This window comes from Accipiter gentilis, chromosome 16 (assembly GCF_929443795.1).
Source record: "Accipiter gentilis chromosome 16, bAccGen1.1, whole genome shotgun sequence".
NCBI lineage: Eukaryota > Metazoa > Chordata > Aves > Accipitriformes > Accipitridae > Astur > Astur gentilis.
The window spans coordinates 3,639,274-3,663,573 of NC_064895.1; the positions used below are offsets into that span (position 1 = coordinate 3,639,274).

General features: G+C 39.4%; 1 protein-coding gene across 1 annotated transcript in view; it reads left to right on the forward strand.

The window, feature by feature from the left end:
• The window catches only part of BMP5 (bone morphogenetic protein 5), a 61,487-nt gene extending 44,959 nt beyond the window's left edge, over positions 1–16,528 (forward strand). Inside the window, exons 5-7 of the mRNA XM_049819273.1 lie at positions 8,590–8,666; positions 10,517–10,627; positions 14,263–16,528. Coding sequence (XP_049675230.1) covers positions 8,590–8,666; positions 10,517–10,627; positions 14,263–14,412 — 338 coding nt within the window. The 3' untranslated portion in view covers positions 14,413–16,528. The remainder of the gene's footprint in view (positions 1–8,589; positions 8,667–10,516; positions 10,628–14,262) is intronic.
• The last annotated feature ends 7,772 nt before the right edge of the window (positions 16,529–24,300 follow it).

Consider the following 24,300-nt stretch of genomic DNA (forward strand, 5'->3'; position numbering starts at 1 on the left):
CCCCTTATTAGTCAATATTGCAGAGGAGCAGTTATAAATAAATACTGAAATAAGTCCCAAACTGGACAATTTTAGCTTTTTATTAGTAAAAAAAGAAATTACATATCTATAATCTATAGCAGAACAGCATTTTTTAAATTATTCATTATTTATAAAGTTATATTAACTAAACATTCTCTCTTCATTAACTGCTTAAAGATCTTCAGGTTTTTTTGAAACAATGAAAGTAAAAAATTGACTTGGCATCTTGTAATTCAGGTGTGGTTTAATCATGCACATCAGTTAAGCTTGCTAGCTGGTGCTCTCTCTAAATTAATCTACTTTAGTAGACGAATTGAATCTGCATTTTGTGTAATTCTAGTATGGTCAGCTTTTTTTCTGCAGAAACTCTTCCTCCTATTTTACTGGTACTGCATGATGTACTCCTCTATTTTCATAAAAGGGCTTTGGAATGAATGACACAACATGAATGTTTTCTTGTGGGGGTTTTTTGTTGTTTGGTTGGTTGGTTTTTAAATACAGTCAAACACGATCTGTGCAACTGCATTAACTCCACAATACAATCTCTTACCTCAAGGGTAAGTAATATTCTCCCTGTACAAAATATATTAAGAAAACATTTTTCATATTTCCTGGAAAATGTCTATTAATTTGGAGAATCACATTATTTTGGGTGAAGGGAGAATCATCTAAGTACATGGTACACACAAAATACCTGAATATAAAAATCATACTTTCAGATTGAATCCTGTGTTTCTGGTCCACGAGGAAATGAGAATTGAACAGATTTGTTAAGCCTCCTTGATTATAGCAGGAAAGCTGAGCACAAGCTCCCTGCTCATTTAACCTGGAAAAATCTCAACCTTAACACACAACAGCAAGTTGCATCGGCATGAGAATGACCTCAGGAAGAACTGTCTGTATGTCTCAAAACACTGGTCAGCCTCATCTGCGCATCCAGTCACGCTGCAGAGCTGTTGTAAAACAAGAAGACTCAGAACATCTTTAGTGAAATATGCATTATGAAACAAATTTTCTCCTTACCTCTTTAAGCCCCCAGTCTGCATAAGCATAGAAGTACATCACTATATATGTTGATCCAGGCCAGATCTCTGTCAAAAAAAGATCGCAGTTCAAGAAAACCATACTGTTAAAACAAAATTAGATTAAGAAATTGCACATGCAGTTGCAACAAAGGCAGGGGCTTTGCCCTCTGACTGGAGATGGAGGCAGCAAGATACGGGCAGTCTGGAATAGGTGGCCAAACCGAAGGCAACGTCCTCACACAGCAACGTCCTCTGCAGCAAAACTGCTGAGAGGAGTAGCTCCTGCACCATGGCAAATCAGCTTCCATGCTCTTGCCTTGCAGTTTGCCTCAGCAGTCCCCATATCACAAATAAACACACTCCTTTTATTTGGGTGCCATTAATGATCAGTGACGGGACTTTTCACACTGTAAGTAATTCAAAATACTTTTTCTTTTAATAACTCTTGCACCAATACTCATTAAAATCTGCAGATGAGCACGCTGATGGCTACAAAGGCAATGTGCAGATTCTATCCAGATGCTCCAGTGTGCAAAAAAGACGTGGAGGAGAGAGCACATTCTTATTTCCCAGATCTTTGCATCTTTGCAGAACACAGTCCTTCCATGGGGAGAGCCTGTTATGAGGGAAAAGCTATGCCCTTTTCCTCCTATTCACCAGCCCCAGGCACTGGGGGATATGCTGCATCCCTGCAGGCTTGTGGGAGAAGGCCAATTCTCCTAGTTCTCTACAGCTTCCAGTAAGGAGCAGCACTTTAAAAGTATAATTTGTCTCTTCATAATTAAACCACAGAAAAAAAGTAAAGGACTCTGCCCATCCTGTTCCTCATGGAGGACTGTCAATAGATGATATTCAACTCTCATTCACCCCCTGATGCGAGACACTGTTGACCTAAATGACACAGTGATGGGCAAATGTCGTTGTGTGATGTAGGTCCTTCTTTCTAAGCTTGTTCCATCATCTTGTATCTACAGCATCTAAGCCAGATATTGACAATGAAAAATGCTCATCTACCTAGTCAGAGGTTATGTAGCCAAATCCAGATAGCTATGCTGCCATTGATACGTCATAGGCTTCAGTTATACTTCTCTCTGCACATCAATCCCAACTTTACTACAGTTATGCCTTCCTTTTCTCCTTGCTTTTTTCTTCTTCTTTTCTTTTTCTCACCACCCCCTTTTTTCCTTTTTCTTTTTTTCTCTTTCTCGTTCCCTTTGCCCTTGCCTTTTGTTATCTTCCTTTTGCCCCTTGCCTTTTATCTTTTACCTTCTTTCCTAAGTTCTTGGACCCCAGCAATTAGCTTTACTGTATTCTCAGTACATCAAAAAAGAAAGCCCCACTGGGCAACGCGGTTCTTCCCTTCCAATAGACAACACGTTTTTTTAATAATCATGAAGATATACAAAAACAAAACATGAAGAAAATAAAATCTATATGTGTCAGTTATTATAACAGCTGGGCAATTGTTGACACATTTGAGGTCAGGATCCCTGTCTTGCTAAGAACTTCAAGAGAAGATGACCTCAATGCAGTGTAAAGACAGACAGAATTAAACTTAGCATTCAGACTCCACCTGCCTTCTATGCACAGATGATTGAACTGTTTATTACTTACCCAGTTGTATTTTTGTCAAACTGCTGATAAAAGGAAAAATAATTAAAGCAAATCAAAACAAGACAACTTGTTCCCAACGTATATCACATAACTCTTCCTCTTCCTTAAAGCAAAGGCTGGCTTAGGTTTTATTTTTTTTTAACATCATGTAGAAAGAGTTACAGTGTAATTGGGCACTAGAGGATATCCACATTTAAATACTGAATAGTGACTTACACCAGGAAACTCAAAAACAAAGCTTCGTAATTTTTGTTTGTAATGCAGTGAGATAAAGCCAGAAAACAATACTGCATTTCCTGTATTTTATTGATTGGTGTCACACTAATTAATTAAAAACACAGCACTTTGTGATAGTATATATGTCTTTATTTCCCTTGCAAAAAAAAAAAAAAAAAATCCTCATTAAATTTCTTATAAATACTTTTTCTTGCCCTCCTTCCACAGCTCTTTCTGCTACGTAGGGGTTTGGACTCCAACTGCAGTCCCTGAATAGCTGAGGAACAATGTTTTCTTAGTCACATTAGCCTACAGTTTTGATTCTTGACAGAATATGCATGTGGGCCTTGAAGCTACAGTATGTGAAATTGAATCCTTGGCACCAGATCTTATTATAAATGTCACATTTGATACTTATATGAAATGTTACGTTACACACAACATTCGTCTTATATGAAAGATAGAATTCAAGGAAGGAATACAGACTTGCCAGAGTCTCACTTTCTTCATAGGTGTATAGGTTAGATGGTTTGCAGATATACGTCTGCATATGAAATGCAGACCATCTTATCAGGTGTTCTAGTGTGACTGCTTATCCACCGCTGGTTAACCTATATTCAAACAATTCAGAGTATCGAGACAATGAAGACATCTATGCAATGACTTATGTATTTATTGTTCAGCCTTTCTCCTTTAACTGTAGGGACTTCTGCTACATTCTGTTGCTAAAACTTCTGTACATATTCTTAAATATGAAAATGTGACTGAGAGAAAACTGGCAAAAGCACAGTCTCCAGCTTTCATTTGTTTGCCTGCCTGCTTGGGTGCTATCTAAAACCAGATTGTGACTTTCCTGACTTTCTCATATGCATATTTTCCCCACAGTTTTCAGTCACAGTTTTTTTGCAAAGTGACTTGCATTCTATATAGCTGAATTTTAAATTCCCACTAATAGCTGAAACAGAAAAGCTCAATATTTACCTCCTACGAGCACTGATATTAGTCAAAATCAGTATATAGATCCTTATGAAGAGTGATCAGTGAAACACAGTTAAATCTTTTTTAAGTTAAAGTTCTTTACTTTCCACTACCTTCACCTTACTTCTAAGGTGTGCCAAAAATACTAGATCATTACAGACAACTCAGCACAAAGTGTGACTAAGGAGTTTTGGTTATATTAAAGGCATAATGATTTTTGAAAACTCATGATGTCTTAGAGTATCCTGCCTTGTTGCTAGTGGCTACTTCAGAAAGACACAGGACTCCCATAGGATGTGGGTATGTATTTTGACCCTATGTGCCCTGGGACAACGGAGAGTATCTGAGATGGCAGCAGGCAACCAACTACCTGTGGAGAACCTTTAATGACTGTCATTGAGAATCAACCCATGAAGGGCTAGGAAAATACCATAGGAAAGAAGGTAGTATTCATCTTTAAAAAGGAATGAGGATTTGAGCTATTACAGCTTAGAAAGCCTAACAACATCCCTGGTGGTACTAGAAGAAGTTATTTAGTACCACAAACAGATATATCTTGACTTGTGCACAGCTTTTGACACAGTTTCAGGAGATATATTTGGACTCAGGTATATTAAACAGAAAGTAGGTACATAGCCTGTTAAAAAAAAAAGAAAAAGCATATTCAAAGAGCGTGTTACCAATAAGAGTAAAATTTGGGTGGTTAATTTGAATGACATCTCATTGAGACTCTTCTGGATCTCATTCAGTCCAACATTTTATTGGTAATTTGGATGATTGATCGCTCCTCCCAGATCTGGTATCCCCTGTGAACTTGCAGAGAACACACTTTGTTCTATTGTCCAGGTTACTAACAAAGACATTAATCAGCATTGGCACCAGTACTGATCCTTTAGGGACATCCCTAGTAACCAGCTGCCAGCTGGACTTTGTACCACTGATCACAATCCTTTGAGCCCAGCAGCCCGGCCAAGTTTCCACCCATTATATTCTTTACCTAACCAAAACCCAGAACGTATCATCTGTCCAATTTGGCTCTAAGAATACTACGGGAGACCATATCAAAAACCTTCCTAAAAGCAAAGCAAGCAACACCCAGTGCTCCTCAAAATCCCACAAAGCTAGTCAGCTCATCACAAAAAAACAATCAGGTTGGTTAGGCAGAGTTTGAACAAGTAAATCCATGCTGACTGTTCCCAAGCACCTTGGTCTTCATGTGCCTGGACATAGCTTCCAGGAGAATTTTCTCCACAGACTTCCCAGAAACTGAGGTTAAGCTGATTGCCCTTCTTGAAGATGGATGTGATATTTTCCATTTCCGAATCATCAGAAATATCCTCCGGTCACTACATACACTCAAATATGGCAGGAAGTGGCTTTGCAATGCTGTTGGTCAGCTCATTCCCCACCCTGAAATTCAGCCTTTCTGTTCACATGGAATTGTGTATCTTTGATTTGCTTAAGTGGTTCCTAACTCTATTTCTTGGCTTGGACAAGTGTACGCTTTGCTGGGTGAAAAACTGGCTGGAATGGATGAGCCCAGAGGGTTGTGGTGAATGGGGTTAAATCCAGTTGGCAGTGGGTCACTAGTGGTGTTCCCCAGGGCTCAGTGTTGGGCCCGGTTCTGTTTAATACTTTATCAATGATTTGGATGAGGGGATTGAGTGCACCCTTAGCAAGTTTGCAGATGACACCAAGTTGGGAGGCAGGGTCGATCTACTTGAGGGTAGGAAGGCTCTACAGAGAGATCTGGACAGGCTGGAGGCCAATCGTATGAAGTTCAGCAAGGCCAAGTGCCGGGTCCTGCACTTGGGTCACAACAACCCCCTGCAGCACTACAGGCTTGGGGAAGAGTGGCTGGAAAGCTGCCTGGTGGAAAAGGACCTGGGGGTGCTGGTTGACAGCCGGCTGAATATGAGCCAGCAGTGTGCCCAGGTGGCCAAGAAGGCCAACAGCATCCTGGCTTGTATCAGAAATAGTGTGGCCAGCAGGAGCAGGGAGGTGATTGTTCCCCTGTACTCGGCACTGGTGAGGCCGCACCTCGAGTCCTGTGTTCAGTTTTGGGCCCCTCACTGCAGGAAAGACATGGAGGTGCTGGAGCGTGTCCAGAGAAGGGCAACCAAGCTGGTGAGGGGCCTGGAGCACAAGTCTGATGAGGAGCGGCTGAGGGACCTGGGGCTGTTTCATCTGGAGAAAAGGAGGCTGAGGGGAGACCTTATCACTCTCTAAAACTACCTGAAGGGGAGTTGTAGTGAGGTAGGTGCTGGTCTCTTCTGTCAGCTGGCTGGAGATAAGACAAGAGGAAATGGCCTCAAGTTTGCATCAGGGGATGTTTAGGTTGGGTATTAGGAAAAATTTCTTTACTGAGAGGGTTTTCAGACGTTGGAACAGGCTGCCCAGGGAAGTGGTTGAGTCACCATCCCTGCAGGTATTCAAAAAAGCACGTAAACAATCTACTCCAGAACATGGTTTAGTGGGCATGGATGATGGTTGGACTCGATGATCGTGAAGGTCTTTTCCAACCTAAATGATTCTATGATTCTACGATTCTTTTACTGTGGGTAGAGCTTCAGTCACTAGGCTCAGGGACTTGGGAGTCCTGAGGGTAAATCTTGCCAGTAAAAAAAAGGACAAAGTCATTGAGTACCTTAACCTGTTCTGAGTCCTTTTCGCTAGGTCCTCTGCCCTACTGAACAATGAATCTGTATTTTTCTTCATTTTTCTTTTTGCTGTGAATGTACCTATAGAAGTCCTTCTTGTTGACCTTCACAACCCTTACAAGTTTCAACTCCAGCTAAGCTTTGGCTTTCCTAACATCCATCCCTGAGTACTCAGGCAATGTGTTTATATTATTTCTGTGTAGCTCATCCCAATTCCATATTATTTTTACTCCCTATTTGAATTTGAGCTGTTAGGAGTTTCCTATTCAGCTACAGTGGTTTTGTGCCGTACTTGCTTGACCTGCACACAAGAGTGGACTTACCTTGTGCTTCTCTCAGAGGTTGTCCTGGGAAATCAGCCACCTCTCCTGGCCTCCTTTGCCTCCAGGCCAGTCTGCTATGAGACCATGTGAAGAAGATCTCTGAACAAGCTGAAATCTGTTCTCCTGAAGTCCAGGGCTGCAATGTTGTTATTGATCTTGGTCATCTCTCCACCATATCATAGTTGCTGCAGCCCCATCATGCTGCAGTGCTCATCAACACCCTCACCCCAACCTCTGTTTATTCATTGATCTGCATAAATACAACATAATCCTAAGGCAACTAGGCAGGAAAATATAAAAAAAGGATATGAAGCTGATCATTTGACACTGTGGTTTTGCTGCAAAACTCTTGTTCTGCGATATACTTCTAGAAAATAATCTGGAAATCATAGGAAATAATTATTTTACTTTATTTTGTACTGTGTTCAGTTTTGGCCATCATGTCTTCAGAAAGACACAGAGAAACTGAAGAGAACTCAGAGAAGCAACAATAGCACAGATCAGGACAGCTGACAAGAAGCAGTTGGTAAATTTGCAGAAAAACTCCTTTAGGCCAGCTGTTTGGGAAGATTTTCTGCAAGGACAGTGAAGCGCTACAACGGGTTATCTCACAGACTGTAGAACTCCCTTCCTTTCATTTTCTGTGAAAAAGGCGTCTCTCTTAATTTTCCAGGAATTTTTCAACAGAGACCCTCCCATTCCAGCCTCAAGTCTTTTAATGTTAAAGAACTGTTCCTAAAAAAAAAATACTATTCCTGAAAATGAAGATTTTGTTTCTTTTTCAGTGTCTTCCTTGTTTGTTTGGGATGTTTTTTGTTGTCGTTGTGAATTTCAGCCAACTTTTTTTTTCTGCCAGTATGGTTATTTTGGTCCCAAAAAGCCACTTTAAGCATTCTTGAAATGGAACCAGAGGAGACAGCCTGGCCTCCCTGTTCCATCGCATGCCTCACCGATGGCATCACTTGAATAGCGCTATAAACCAACACTGGGATGCTGATGTGGTGAAGGCATGACCCTATTCCCTTCCTTTCCTGTTACTCAGGGGCAGTAAAGAAAAAGTACTAGATTTTCTCCAGGATTAAGATTGTCCTGGAGAAGCATGCATGGAAGGTTCTCTGTGTCGTTCTATCCTGACATATCTCTGACAATGCAGAAATATTCAGGCCTTTAAAAAGCATCTCTTAGTCTACTTGTTTACGTTAGTACTACCAACTAAAGATCGTCAGGTGGGGAATAGTTCCAGAAAATACGGTAAAAAATGAAGGAGTACAAAATGTGCTAATGTTTAAGTCACAGACTTTTCAAAATTCTGTTGTTTCAGAACAATTTTTATCATCGTTAATTTTTCCTTTGAATTAAGCTACTTTCTTTAGCTGGCAGTTAAACTTGTGCCACCATAGAGATGACTTCCTCATATCTTGGATCAGGCTCTCACTTGTCCTCTGATTACCTGTGTGCATATTATCAAAGTTGCTACCTAGCTAGCCACAAACAGACATCTTGTAAACCTGTTTCCCCTAATGCTGTATGCTGTGTTTTGTCTCTGTACACAAATTGTATCAGGCTGACACTGTTGATTCTGCATTTCCAAGTTTACACTGCCTTTACAACCAACCCTAGGAACATAAATGACAGTATGCTTTTTTCCTTTCTTTTGTATGGCTTGGTCAGGAACTCAACAATAGCTAACTTGTCGGTTCTACCAATGCTTCTAAACAATTTATTATTATTATTATTATTTTCTTCCTGTAGATTATAATACAAGCGAGCAAAAGCAAGCATGTAAGAAACATGAACTTTACGTGAGTTTCCGAGACTTAGGATGGCAGGTATGATTACAAATGCTGTTGCCTATCAGTTCAAATTGGGACAATATATTTTACAGTCCCCCATTATTTATAGTCTGTTTTCTTCATGGTAATTGGTATTGCACTGATGAGAGACAAATTCTTTAAAGGCATTTTGTAATGAATCCCTATCACTATCGCTTTACTTTTTTGGCTGCTGTTCTTGCAAAGATTTTGCATACATTAATGGCTTTACAATCCGGATTAATTCACATAAAAATAAATCTGGACACTTACTCAAGATATGAACAGATCTGTGGTAAATGAAACGCAAATCCCCACACTGAGCAATGGAACTTTTTAAATTTACCCTTGAATTCTCCCTGGTTCAGTGCTGTCTACTGCAGGTCAGAGAGATTTCACGGGGGTAGAGTCTGTAGAGAACTAGACCTTGGATCACTGCTCGGTGGTCTTTATAACACCATAGCTAAGTTTATATAATTTCTGGGAAAAGCTCATCCTGCCATACAGTAACAAAAGAAGAAGGTACTTGTAGTAAAAGGTCATAAAGACAGAGGCAGGTCATCATGAGAAAAGAAAATAGAGATCAATCTAGGTTTTTTTTCCAGAAAGCAAGGAGCTCTCTATAAAGAAAGAACAAGAAGGCCATCAGCAACCTATAACCTAGACCTATTGCATATGTAGGTAAGAACTCAGAGATGGCTGTCTGTGCATTTCACATTTCTCTGAATTATTGTAAAACAATTCTCCATGAGCAGAACAAGTCTATGAGAAGAAAAAGTGTGCTCTTTAGTGACAGCTCATCCTTTACATATCTAGCTCAGATTCTCATATGGCTCATTACTCTGCCTGATATTTTGTAGTATATTTATCCTCACAGCAGCCTGAAGAAGTAGGCAGAGACTGTTTTCCCAAGTCTGCAGAGCATAATCACCTTGTCCGTGGGCACAGAGCAGTCTTATGGTATTGACTTGAACTCAGGCTACTGAACAAGTGAGCTATTGTCTGTCTGTAGATCACAAATTTTTCCACGTACCAACATTTTTTTTCGTTTTTGAAACAGTAAATTCTAGTATGCCCCAAGATGTGGAAGGCTCTCAGATCAGTCATTCAAGGTGGCTAGAGAGAAAAGAAAATCTGTTTTTCACAAAAAATACCTGAAGAATTCAAAGTTTCAGTTGGAAAGCCAAAGCTACACTGTACAATATTTGATCAGTGAAACTCAGGGTGGAATGAGATAAAAAGAAACAAAACCCAAGAAGTAGGTACTTGATCCTCCCTGCCCTTCCCACAGCACCTCCATTACCTTTGCCTGGCAAAGGAGGAATTCAGCAAACTAAACATATAGCTTTCATTAACCTTTTAAAATATTTTCCCTCTTGTGGTCTTCTCCCCATGCTGTGTTGCTAGAAATACTCAAAATGCATGATTCAGTGACATTCCAACGGGTAATCTCTAGCAACCGTCAGTCTCGCGCGATAATACAATTAATGGTATTGAGTATGCTGAAGAAAGAGCATGCATTTTAATTACTTTTGTTGCACCAAGAAATGCTCAAGATTTTCAGTCTGGGAAGAAAAGTATTTTGACAAACATATTTGGACCTTTAATTCCCCTTATAGTCTCGTTAGTTGATATTCAGTATAGATTTCTAAGTTGAGTTTAATTTTCATCTGAGTTTTACATGAGCAAAGCAAATACTTCTTCTTTTTTTTTTTTTTTTTTTTTTTTGGCAAAAAAAAGTAATTTAACATGCCACATTGTGAAGTTCATTTTGTCCTTGGACAAGTCTTAGTTAGTTTGATAGAGTTTTAAATTCTCTGAGTAAGGAAAAAACAAAAATTCAGTGGGTTTATTTGTTCTTGTTTTAGGATTGGATTATTGCACCGGAGGGCTACGCTGCATTTTACTGTGATGGAGAATGTTCTTTCCCCCTCAATGCCCACATGAATGCAACAAACCACGCCATTGTTCAGACTCTGGTATGCCTCTGCCTATGTTGTAGTTGCCTATTTTGCAGTTGTAAGTGTCTTGGCACAGGGGCTGTCTCTGCCTCTGTTTACTCCTATTGGATTTCCATTATTTCTGGGTAAATGATAACCCATTTCAAAGATGTTCTTTGATGATGACACTGGAGAGAGGATGAACTGTCTAGAGCAGCCTGTGGCAGGTTTCTTTTCCATTTCAAATGCAATAACACACAAGAAGACTGTGTCGTATTACTGGAGAACTGTGTAGACAGGAACAAAAGGGGCCCCCTGGTCCCACTTCCAAGAGTTTTTTTGCAGCTTATTGAAGCTCCATGTTAACATCTATGTGCTATACCTTCCAGAAATGTTGATGCTTGGCCACTCTGTGGACCTCTGTTGTCAACTGTTGGCAGAGATACTTAAACTGTAATTTAGTGCGAAGCTTTGCAAGCAGATGCATTTGCATTTAAGAAGTTGTGTTCAGTCATGCCTGGCTAACAAATGCAATTTATAAATAAGTGTGTTTGGATCTGTTGCTCTGCCTGGTACATGTAAAAGGGGATTTGCAGCCAGCTTTCTGCCTCTGCTATTTCTTATGTTAGTCCTGTGCATCAGCTGGAGCAGCCAAAAAGATGATCTTAGTTGAAGAAGCTGGCTAGGCCTCCTCTACCCCAGCAGCATTCGGCTACAGAAATCAAGACCTTGAGACTCTGCCTAAATGTAATGCTGTGCGTCTGATGTCTGGTCATGATTTTTCACCTGTGCCAGCTGAAGAACTGGCTCTGAACAGCATCAGCGTTAGTGGAATGATTAAGAAGCAGAGAAACGAGAGAGAATACAGAAGGAGGGAGTGGGAGTACAGAATCAGAACAGGGAAGGGTTGCCATCCCTAATTAGTTGCTGGAAAGGTCAAGGCACTCAACTGCAATTAGAGAAACATGGGTTTAAGGTTCCCTCTAATTTAAGCTGGTGATAGGAAAGTATCCTGACCATCAGACTATGCTGATGAGTCTCCATGGATGATGACCTTTTTTCTTTGATTTTAACGTGAAAAATCTGGGCCTGAAAAACCTTTCCCCCTTCAGAAATGAGTGCAACCACTACTCTTCTGGGACCCCCTCCAAACCAAAACCCCACACCAAAAAAACCCAGAAACAAACAAACAAACAAAAGGTTGATTCCTTTCTGATAGCAAACAAATTCTGCTTGTGAAAATTGCCAAGTATTTCCACAAAAGGGACATTTTTAAAACCTCATCACGTGCTGAGACTTTTTCCTTTCCATTCAACATTTCATTTATGCACCTACTCCAAGTCCAGCCACCAATGCAACATTATTCCTCTATACCAGAACTGAAATCAGCAAGATTTAGAAAAAGAAGGGAAAATGTCAGATCTGGAAATAAATAGAAGTGTGATAAGGGGTACAGGTGAAAGGAACGGCAAATGCTACTTGGCAAGGAATATAGTAATGTGCCTAGGAGATGATGAAGAACAGCACCTATGCAGTCCTGAGCTGAAAAGAAATAGATCAGCAAAGCAATAATTTAGCATTTTGCAAACATTGTCCAAAAAAGTTGCCAATATTAGTGAGATCTCCAGGTTAGACTTTCCTCCTGCCATTATGGACTGTTAAATAAGTGGCCCAGTGCTACTTTCTCTTGTGTGTCTATCCTTTCAAAAAATGGTTAATTTCCCATTGTTAAGAAATTTGTGTAGCTTGTCCTATTTTTTTAAATTGGATACTTAAATTTTCCCTCCTTTTTATGGCCTTTTTGGTATCGTGTGTTTCCCTCTACATGTACTGTACATGCATTCAGTCGTGCAGCCAAAAAACCATGAGGCTAATTAAATTTTAACTGCACATAAATTAGATGAGATAACAGTAGTTGAACGCTTTCTGGTTCAAATTATACAAAATTCAGATTTACACAAGGTGTGCACATGGGGATGGCTTGGGAAACAATTATTCATACACCCCACCCTAATCCATATGTAATCATCTCCCAGCCATACTGATTACACCATTCTAAAAAAGCCCAGTCTTTGGGTTGGGAAGTGATTGTTCCTTGGTACCCCTCCAAACTTTACTGACTCTTTTTATTTTTTTTCTTTCTAACAAGAATAGGAGAAATGCTGGGCCAGTACCTCTCTGCCTTTTCATTTTCTGAGACTGAACTTAGGCGGACAGACGATAGAGATGCACACAAATACAAGACCAACTGCATTTAATGATTTATATAAGCTTTCTCCCCTCTCACTTCCCATCACCCTTAGACCAGGCGTTGGAGTAGCGTTGACCTCCCGGTCATGTAAGTCGGCGATCAGCAGGTTGACTCGCACCGACTTCCAGGCTCACGCTTGAGAAGGCTGTGAGCATCGCTGTCGTGCAGGGCTAACGGGGCCATGGAGCTTCCAGCTGGGGTGGCAGGGGCTTGGTGGGACCAGGAGTTACGGCAGGGCAAACATCTGCCTAGGCAAGGCACAATCATTCTTTGCTCCAGCGCTTTGCTATTCATTTGTTAAACTGTTTTTAAATGTGTGTCTAAACCCTTACTAAACTGCTACTTCAGGATTTATTATTGCTCATTTCAAAAGTACTTCTCATGGTAACAGTTATGTAAAAATCGTTTCCTGATAGACTGTTCTCTGCTGTCTGGCAAAGGCTCTGGGCTTATATCACTGCAAGACAGATGGCTCTAACAGATTTACAAAGACTTAACATACAAATGAAACCTATTACTGCTGAAGTCTTCATCCATGCCTTAATAATCTCTTGCCCTCTCTATTACAACTCCCTCTTTTCTGGCCTCCCCAGTTTCCAAGTCTTCAGCATGTGTAGAATATTACATCCAACCTTCTTTCAAGTACAAAGAACTTGTATTTCCCCCATTTTCAGATATTTCCACTAGATCTTGTTCGTTCTGGGATGCTGTTCAAAACTCCTTTCCTTCTCTTGAACCTTTCATTGATATATTTCAGCCTGGTGAACATAAAGCCTGCTCTGCCTCAGCCCTTTCCCCAAACCTCCTGTCCAGCTGGCACCCAGCTTATGAATTGATTTCGACTTCAGTGGAAGTAGAATTGGATGCAGGGATACCCAGATAAGACCTTAAAATGCACTCATGCTGTCTGAGAGCCCGCGTCTTACCGTTTCATAGGCTGAAAACAGCTTCAGTAGGAGCCTTTGCCTGCACAGCCTTTGCTGTCTGCCACAGACGTTCCTCCAGGCTGAGACCCTGACGCAGAAAAGCATTTTAGCACACGCTGGGGTCCCGGTGAGACCCGGGACTTGAGCCTGGGCTTCGTGTTGAGCACTGTCCTCAGCAGAGATGGTACTGACAATGTGTTTAAGTGTTTTCCCGAGCAGCCGCCTAACTCCAACTCTTTTCTGAATTTCATCTGAAAGCTGACTTTCTGTCTTGGCTGCTCCTCCTCATTTATCTCTCCATCTGCTATTGTTGTATAACCCTGCCCGTGCAATTGAAATCAAAGCAATGTTCTGGAGGTAAGCTGTGCTTTAAAGTTGCTAACCGAGGAAAATCTGCGACCGCAGCGCTCTCTGAATTGCAAAGACATGTTTTGCACTGATGTTGTCCTTGTACCTCTCTGTTTGATGTATGAGCTATGTATTTATCTGTCTTTCAGGTTCACTTGATGTTCCCCGATCATGTACCAAAGCCGTGCTGTGCACCAACAAAACTGAATGCAATCTCCGTGCTCTACTTTGATGACAGTTCCAATGTTATTTTAAAAAAATACAGGAATATGGTGGTGCGTTCATGTGGCTGCCACTAGAATAAAAAAAATAATCTAAAGCAGAGGGGTTTATTCAGAATTGTAATAAAGTCAAGATATGAGCCTTGCTGATGAAAAGGCAGTCCTAAATTTATTCCATTTCATGTCATCTCTCATTTAAATGTACAGTGTAATGTATATAGTAGTTTTTATTTATTTAAAAGTATATAGTTCCTTTTGTATAGGCAAAATTTCAGAACCATTTATTTTATGGGTCACCTTGCTATGCAGCAGAACTTCACAAACTAATTTTTCAATTGACCATACTGGAATCTATTTCATTCAATTTTGATAGTTCAAAGTAAAGCCTTTTTACAGATTTTTTTAAAGCTAGAAACTCCAGAACTTCTGTAACTGCTTCTTATTGTTAAAAGAACTAAAATACATTTGATCATGTCGTGCCAATGAAAACTGTGGCAGGATATTTATTTAGAAAAAGGCACAGAAAAAAAAACCTAAACAAAACTGCTTGGCTAAACATATTTTTTCTTTTAGAAGTTCTGCTCCATTAGAAAAAGTGAAATGTTGAACAGTGCTTAAGTAAATAAATAGTAGATAGAAAATAGAAGTGAAAAGATTGCACATAATTGTTATAACTATTTTCTTTAACAAGATGAGTGTAACTGGAGGTGTATGTTACTTCTTGGCTTGTGGGCTGCAGAGTTTGCAAAAGGCTCAAAGCTTCGGGAATTCTGTGGAGACAGACTCTCGCCTCTCTCTATGACTTTCCAAGTTAACACTAAAAAATTGAACTACAACATTCTTACCTCAAATCATATCAGTCTATTATCTATTACACTGCTCCGGTAAATATTTTTATGATTACAGCACAAAGCAAAATCAAACAAAAAAACCACACAAGCCTTCCCATTACATACACGTGTTACTATATACACAAAATATACAGAAGATAGGGTATGGAAGGGCTTTGCTTTATATAGCTCCTACTTTTGGATGTGTTTTCTGAGTGTGCGAGCAAAGGCACAGGGGATACAGCAGTCACCTGCTTAATCGAAAATCTTGTCCCTGATGCTGGCTGTTTTCAGGCAAAGATGAAAAACACCTTTCATAATGAGCTGTTGGGTAATTTCCAGCCTAGTTTTAGTCCCATCTGCTTTCCTATCAGGTGGAGATTGGTTTAAATCATGAGACTTAAGATGGGATACATTTCTTTTTTTTTTTTAGTATTAACTATCATAATTTTTGGAAATTCTTAAATCAATATAAAAAATTTTTAATCTCCCTAAATTTTTGGCCTCAGATGAAATCCTGTGGTTGTGAACTGCACAACTAATTACAGATTATCATTCCAACCACTCATATGCTTCTTTTGGATTAACCACACTTAATGTCTTTGGACACCCCTTTGTATTAGTGTTATGAAAATGGGAAAACAGAAACTCTGTTTTCTCTTTATTACATGGCTAATTATAATATATGCTTTTATCATTAATTGCCTTGGTTAAAAATGCTTCATTTAAACAGTTCTCAGAGAGTTGTTAAAAAATGAATTAGACAGTCTATTCATATAAACTCTGACTTCTCTGGTTATTTAAAGCACATTTCAGAAAACTCAGATTATTACAGACTGATAAAATCAGTGTGTGTGTGTGACTGTGTGTATTCATGTGAATGTGCAACTGTCTTTTTTTGCAGAAACTAATTTATTTTATCCTGCTATTGGAGTAATACAAAAATCCTTTTTATGCATACACTCAGTTTTTTTGAAAAGTTAACAGTTTTCATTTCAGTCTTGCTAACTCTTTCCCCTTAATACAACAGTTCCATTTTACACTTCCATCTCTATTTTATACTGACGTTACCTACATATCTACGTTTAGTTGCAGTTCATGCACAAGGGTGTATAGCAAAATACAATGTCTCCAACTGAATTACCATTTTGGAACAGTTAAATTCCTGGGTTGTCTTCAAAAAAGTTACTGCTTTCTGTATAAATTGGGTAGGTGGACATGCTTTTTTGAACTCAGTTAATTCTAAATGGAATTTGATGGAAACTAAATTTGGGGTACATTAAGTAATATATTTTTAAATATTGGTGTACCATTTTGAGAATAAGAAACTGAAGATTATTGTTATATTATTCTTTGAAATATGCTGTTGGAATATATTTCTATATTTTGAGACATAATAAACCTGTAATACTATTTTCTTCTGCTGTGATTTTGCTTGAGACACATGACAAAATGACACTGATTTCATACATTCTTTTAATGGTAAAAGCAAAAGATCACCAATAATTATGGATAGATTTTGTTGCATTTCATTTTTTAGTACAAGCATTTTGCAAAAATACTTTTATTTTGTTACTTCTTAAATTGCAGCTGGTGAACCACCTACACTACTAATAAAAATCATGCCTGCAAATCATACTTCCAAATGCTAATACTCTACTCAAAATATACTAGAAAGGAGAAATAGGGGGTTTTATTCTCCATAAATCCCTAACTGGTCATTCCTCTGTTTGAAAGGAAGTATAGTGGCATCACACCTTCTGCATGCTCTGGATAAGTGTATATGTGTGTTTTCATGTAAACTTGTTCGGGTAAGCCCTTCTCCAGTGGTACCTAATACAGGGCTTTTTGTTCTTTTGCTTGGTCCTGTCACATACTTGTTATTTTATATATATTTATACATAATATATGCGCACAGATTATATAATATAATGTGTATGTAATTATATTAAATTATATTAAATATATACCTATTCCTATAGCTATATCTATTTCTATAAAGACCATTCCATTACCATTTAGGACACAAGAGCTTTGTTCTTTATAAAGTTGTTTAAACTTTCTACATCCTTAACAACTGGAAAGAGTCTAAGGGACTGGAAACTAGAAAAACAGAAGAAGCTCTGTACAGAATTAACGTTACATTATGGGTCAGAGCTTCTTAGTCTTTAACTTACTCATAATGTGAATACTATTGCTACACATTCTGGGCCAAAATCAAATGTATACAGGGTGTTAGTAGTGACGACTTCTATGGCTTAGGAGTTTTCACCCAGTGGAAGTCAGAGTGGAGAGCTGAACAGTATTGCAGCAGTGATTTCATTTCCCTTTCGAAGCGCGTTGTTCTCCGAGTGCGATTTTGATGTCCAAGACATGGTGAGCTCTGACTGACTGAAGTGTGGGGCACTTATAAGTTCTCTGATGCGCTAAGCTGTGAACCCACATAACAGTCTTCCTTCAGTTAAGACCACTTGAGGAGCATCTCGCCTTTATCTCGATGCCCATTTCCACAAAGTATTCATTGGGTCAAGTTTTTCTGATTTTAGCCAAAGGTTTCAAATACATGAATTAGGGAGCAGGGGTGGGAGATGCTGGCTGATAGTCAAAACCATACTTGTTTGGATTGCGTTAGTGCTTTTTTTTTGATACAAGATCAAGCGAAAAATTAAATCCATGTAAAGCTGTCTGGTAGCTGACAGCACAGCAATACATCCGATCAATACAAAACTCAGCTAGAGAGATCTCGGACAGACATTGGCAAAAATGCCTTCAAACGAAAAGGACGATTGTTCCTTGTTTGGTTGTGTATCTGTCTGAAGGGCTGTTCTGACTGACGTCCTTTGCAACCCCACGACTCTTCCTTCTGCAGTGGCCTGTTTAGGCTTTTAGGTAAATATGCATTTGGGTTGCGTGATTAGGTAGGTAATATAAATGGAGCCGAACGAAGAGCTCAGGTATCTTCAGGAATAAGAAACCAGTCCTTTACAGCTGCACAGGAGAGCACAGCTGTTTGTTTTGCATACGGGCACCTACAGGACTATAGAACAGTACTTAGTCTTATATTATGATAGGAGTCAACTGTCAGACAATTTGGGGCCTCTTTTTATTTTATATATATATATAATATACGTGAGTGCTGTGAATTACATCTATACTGTAGACAGCCGATCTGAGGCTTTCTTTAGGGACAACGCTGAGAAATTGCTCTTTTGGATTGCAATTCACCTATTTCTCTCCAAAGACTACAAAGTGGGTTTAGGACAATGGCTCTGCTATAGACCTTCTCTGAGCAACTGTAGTCAGTGGCAATCCCTGACACCTTTAAAAGAACGTTACATTGTGGAAAAAGTTTTACTGGGATGTTTAATTGGGACGTGAAGCTTTGAGAAATCTTTTGTTATCATAAAGGGATGTCAGACACTTCCATTTTGGAATACAATTTTATCTACCATTTACTTGGAAAAGGTTGGGTTGCTGACTGTGTATTTCTTCTGTTTTCTTTGCCAGCTCCTCTTTTGAAACAGTTCCATGGTAAATTGACTTTGACTCAAAGATGGTTAAAAAAATGATTTAGGCTTGTACTCATACGATTCTGAGTTGTTTCAGCAATAACCAAAGGATTCTAATAACCAGGACTTTAAAATTATGTTCTTTGCAATCTCTACCAACTTTTCTGCTCACAGTCAGCTGTGCATAGGGAGAATCTGACATGTGGTGCCTGAATGACGAACAAGCCACATGTGAATTATACAGCATTATCTTTTACTATCTCATCTGCAGTCACAGAACTTGCAAACTGTGATTTACAATGTGTTACTGAATTCTTACTCACATGGCTTGAGCAAGAGCTTGATTAAAAACAAAAGAAAACTAAACTAAAAATCCAACAAAAAACAGCAAGAGGAGGTTTTCTTGCCATCTTAATTCAAATAAATCAGCACCAAACGTGGTACACGAGGGATCAGGAATCTCATGTGAATTAAATGGGCCTTTTGTATTCTGTTTTCCATATTTACAACACATGACACAGACACTTCTGACTGCTATATTTCCAGCTAAATACTTTCTGTTCTGTTTCTGGACTTTTTTGCTTCCAGATGGGTGCCATCAATTATTATTATTAATATGAATGAAGATACTTTCATTGCTTTAGCAGATGTTAATGCTTTTCAAAAGAGGTATTTGTTATTAATAGTGCTACTTTACAGGTACAGAAAAGTGGAGAGACTTGCCTAAAAGAAGAGCAGATGAGAGGCGGTATAGGGGAGACAACCAGATCTCCAGCGTCCCAGCGCTCTAACCCCTATCCCACACGCTTGGTGGAGTGATGCATACCCTTGTCTTTCCTGTCCCTGGTTAATAGGCAATCTTAGGGATTATGTGGACCTCTATTTTGCATTTACCAAGTACTTTTCTAGTTTCCTGATTGTTTGTGGCAATCTGGGCAGTGACTGATAAAACTGGGGCATGCGCAGGGGGCAGCCCATGCCTTTCCTACATAGGGGAAATATATTAAATTATATATTAAAGCTACTTCTAGGGAACCAACCAAGATCTCCTTGAAGCAAATCTTGGAGCACCTTTTCAACAGCGTCGTAAATCTGCACGAGTAGAGTTGAAGGCGGTGATGCATCCCTCCCTTTTCTTCCTTACATTTTCCTCCTGCTCAGTGGGAAGTTCAGCAATGCATTAAGCCTGAGACTGTGTTAATCTCTGTGTAGCAGGGGATCTCAGGGCAGATGTTGGCTGGAGATATGAGCGCAACTTATTTGCTAGGGAACAGCTCTCTCAGAGAATAACATTGAAGCAGAGATGTGGGAGCAGGATCTTCTCTGTATAACTTGTCCTGGTCTCTTCTGGGTCTCCAACTGACTTGTAAGCAGAAACATTTGAAAAAATGAGAAAGCTCTTTAATTAAATTGTGAAGGGAAAACTTGGAGGGGGCTCTTTCTGGCATCTCTGCCCCTTGTAAGCCCTTCCACAAAGGAGAAATCCAGGCTCAAACCCAGAGCTACTCAACTGCACAGAGACCAAAAGTTGGACAAGACATGGTGGGGAAATGTGGCACATATATCAAACTCCCTAAACTGATCTAATTGAAAAACAAAGCTTTTCATGCCTGCTTATTTTCGTGGTTGCTGAGCTGTCTCATAATAACTTGCCACAAGAAAGTGTGTTCCCTTTTATTCGGGCCAATTAAACATCCACCACTGGGATTCCTTTTCAAAGTTAGTGTTTCTCCTTTAACCTCTGCAACAGCTCTTTTCAGCCTTCTCTGCATGTTATCTGTTTTATTATTCAAGACTAACAGCTCCCACAGGGAATGCTCTTTCCTAGACTGGGCTGCAGGGATGGAACAAAGGCGAGACCTGCCAAGTCAGTTACTTGTTTAATTGGGATGTGAATCTCTGGGAAATCTTTTTGCTCAGTTTTTCTTTCTTTTTTTTCTGCATGCATTTGTGATTTTCCTTGGTTTGCTATCTTGGTATGAATTCTTGTGGATAAAGACCTGTAGGTAAGTGCATAGAGTTCCACAAAAACTTTCTGTGAAAAGTATTTTTGCATTTAGCAAGAAATAAAACATCATAATTGCTTTCCTTTTTAAAAATGGAATTGATATAGCTAGTAAAAAACTTGTATTCCCATTAAGGAAACAATATTTAGCAAACTACTGGTTACATTTAATGTTTTGAAATCTATTAATTTAGTCAAAATTAAAGTGTTGCTAATTAGCAGAACCTACATTGCGTACCTCACGACATATATCCACGGACCAGATTTTTATTCTCAGATACATTGGTGTAAATACAAAATCTATCAAAATTAACGGTGCCCTTGAAATACTCATATTTCTGATTCTTTCTGTTTATCCACATTGGACAATGAAGTAATGAGAACTTTTTTCATGCCAGAATACAATTAACTGCTTAATTCTGAAATTTCTTCTCCTTATAACAAAGCCCTTACACTTTAACTCTTTCCTTTCACCCATCTACAACAAAAAAAAATGGTCGAAGGACATGATTTGAAATTCCGGGGAAAGGATTTCATGCTTCAGAACTGAACCGAATGTGAAAATTCCCAAACTTCAATCAGAAGTTTAAAAAAAAAAAAAGGTCATCAAAACAGATTTTAAAGATCTGCAGAGCCCACACCAGTGCCCTGGAAGTGGCCACCAGGGCAGGGGAGCCCAGGCTGTGTCCATACCTTGCAGAAGCCCCATCAGCCTGGCAGGGGCTGGAGCCAGGGACTGCAGGTTCCCACATTTGTGGAAAGAGGCCTGGAAGCTGCAGGGTTCCCTTCTCTACCACAGTCCAGACAGGAGGGTTGACCAGGAGCTCTGCATCTTTGTACCCGAGGCAGGGAAACAGGAGAGGTGTCTCACCGAGCAGTGCACGGTGGAGCCCACTGAAAATGCCTGTGTTTAATCAGAAAAGCGCTTAAAGATATCGCTCTATTTCAATGACAGAAAAGCATTCACTGTGAAATTCCCACACTAGCTAAAATTTCTCCTGACATTTCTGAGTGAAGCTTTACTGATGTTTTCACAGAGGTTTGCTCATGTTTGGCAGGAAAGAATTTGACCCCTCTCTTCAATCATGTTACACCCCATTTCCACTGACTGTCTCTAAGTCTTATACCATTCTCTTAGTTTTTCCCATGATGTAAATACATACTGCAGTAGAAGCAGTAGTGTTCCTCTGGATTTACTCTAGAATAACCAAGTAGCATTGCAAAATGCTTCCTACAATGTTTTCCTCTCACTCCTCTGAATCTTTCCCCTTAACTGACCTCTGCTGTTGAAATAAGCTGTAAGAAATGAGCCAAATAATAATTGCCAAGGCAGGAGTCAGGTGACATGCAAGTATTTACATTGTTTAAATTAGGTAACTAAATGTAATACATAGCTATTATATCCCTCTCCTCACAGTCATTCCTTACAAGGCACTGCCCTGACTCCAAGTGCTATGGCCCATCACCCTTCCAGGAGAGCAGTCTGCTTAAGCATTCAAGCAATGTCAGACTAATTAAGCTGTTTCAGCTCACAAATACGATTTTTGCAATTTTTTTAAACAGATTGCTCCACTAGAAGTTTACTCAATACAGTAATATCCTTCAGAAGGGTATAGAAGTGCAGCCAGGAATGGTAACCTCTTCCATTAACATACCTGGGTCATGACAAGGACACCTGTCCCCAGTTGGATTTTCATTATGTAAATTATATCCTTTATATTCTAGATATTAAAAATGACACTATGGCCTTTCTAGCATGGAAGAGAACTCTGTCAGACAGTAAAACCCATCCATGGTGTTTCCTGCTTAATGGTTCTGCCTTTTACGCTATAATCTAGTTTCCATGATTGCCCAAAGTCTGTAGAATCCATCTCACTCACCATATCAATTACTGCAATTAGCTGTCCTGTGGACTACTCTAATTTCGTGCATTTCTAATCACCCATTTGCTATGTGGATAATCACCAGACTCATTTACCTGCAACCAGATGTTTTGGTAATTAGATTCTTGTTTGCCCATTTTCCCACCATCAGCTTTTTCTCCTTCACAGTCAGACTTTAAATCTTTTTACATTGCAGAAAATTTAGTATTCTGTTTATGAAAAGTTGGGCAACCTCCATTTCTTCCCTTAGAAAGAGAAAAGGAAGTGTTTCTAAGGTTACTTCTATGTGACGCAGAACAGCAGTTCTATGTAGATACTTGAGCTACTCCTGCTCCCGAGGCAGTATAATTGTATCGCTGCATATTTCCAGGTTGTTTGCAATTCCAGCAGCAATTCAGTCAGAACCTATATCTTGATGTGGAAGTCACACTATATAGTGTAGAAATACATTAAAATGTTGTTGATCATTTGAGGGTCTCTGAAGTGAGCTCATAAGATTCAAATGAGTTTGCAAAAGTTTGTGAATGGCCATTTATAGTTTATGTTTTTCTGTGCATTTCCCCTTCAATGTGAACAGTGCAAGAAAGCCAAGGCGTAGAATCAAAGGGTCTTTCGGTGAGTCCATTCCGTAAGGTGTATTCAGTGAGATGCTGAGCATCAACTCGTGCTGAAATCAACTTTCAATTTACACTTGGGATTTACTTTCTCTTGAGCCTGACTTGTATGCTTTGGTTTCTTGTAAAGCCCCAGCTGCCTGAGAAGTTCTGTTATAATAGCACCATCTTCTGACTAACGTCCTGTCAGAAGTACTTCTGAGTATTTTTATCTTTGGTTCATTGCATCTCTGAGGGTCCTACATTGGCGAAGAGGTGACTGCTCCCCTGCTTCATGCAGTGCTCCAAAGACACAGCGAAGCGGTTAACTGCTCTAGATACTGAGCAGTAGAATCATCTGTGCAGAGCTGAGAATTCCTTAACTTTGGCAGCACGATATTGAAGCGTACGCACATTTCCAATGAAAACGCCGAGAGAATAAAATGAAAATCGAAAGTGTTCTGCTGACATTTTTGATGCTGGCTCAGTTTTGTGTGAGTAAGAGCCACCGACAGCACTTGTCTTCTCAACCTCTTCCAAGGTCAAGTTTGTATGCTAGATATTTTGAAGAGTCTACTAGAGTATAAATACAGTCCAGCTAGTAAAACTTTAACCACATTTAACCTTTGCTTTGTTATGCACAAAGATGTATATCTTCACATCAATAAAAAGGGTTGGAGCTATTTTCCTAGTGGAGTCCACTTGTATAATTTTCATATCATACCTACTTTAATTCTTGGCTATGTTCTAGTGCATATTGGTCTTTTCTTCCCATTTTTGTCTGGACAGTGAAGAAAAAAACAGTAGTGACTGGCACCTGACTATCAAAACTATTTAGTAAATTAATTTTGGAAAGGCTGTGGATTGATATTTGAAGTCACATATCCAGTTCATTTCATATAAATTATTAAAACTTAAGGTACAGTTTCAAGGGCATAAAACCAGAGTCATGTGCTTCTTTTGTGCAAGAGAAAGAGAAGGCCTCAGAAGTTCTGGATTGTTGCCCTGCTTCTGCCAATGATTCACTATGAAACTTTGGAAAACAAATATTCCATACCTACGTGTATTTGTCATGCATTTATAAAGGACAAGTGAAATTAATTAGGTTTTCTGAGACGTTTTGACATTCAAATCTGTTAAGCAGAG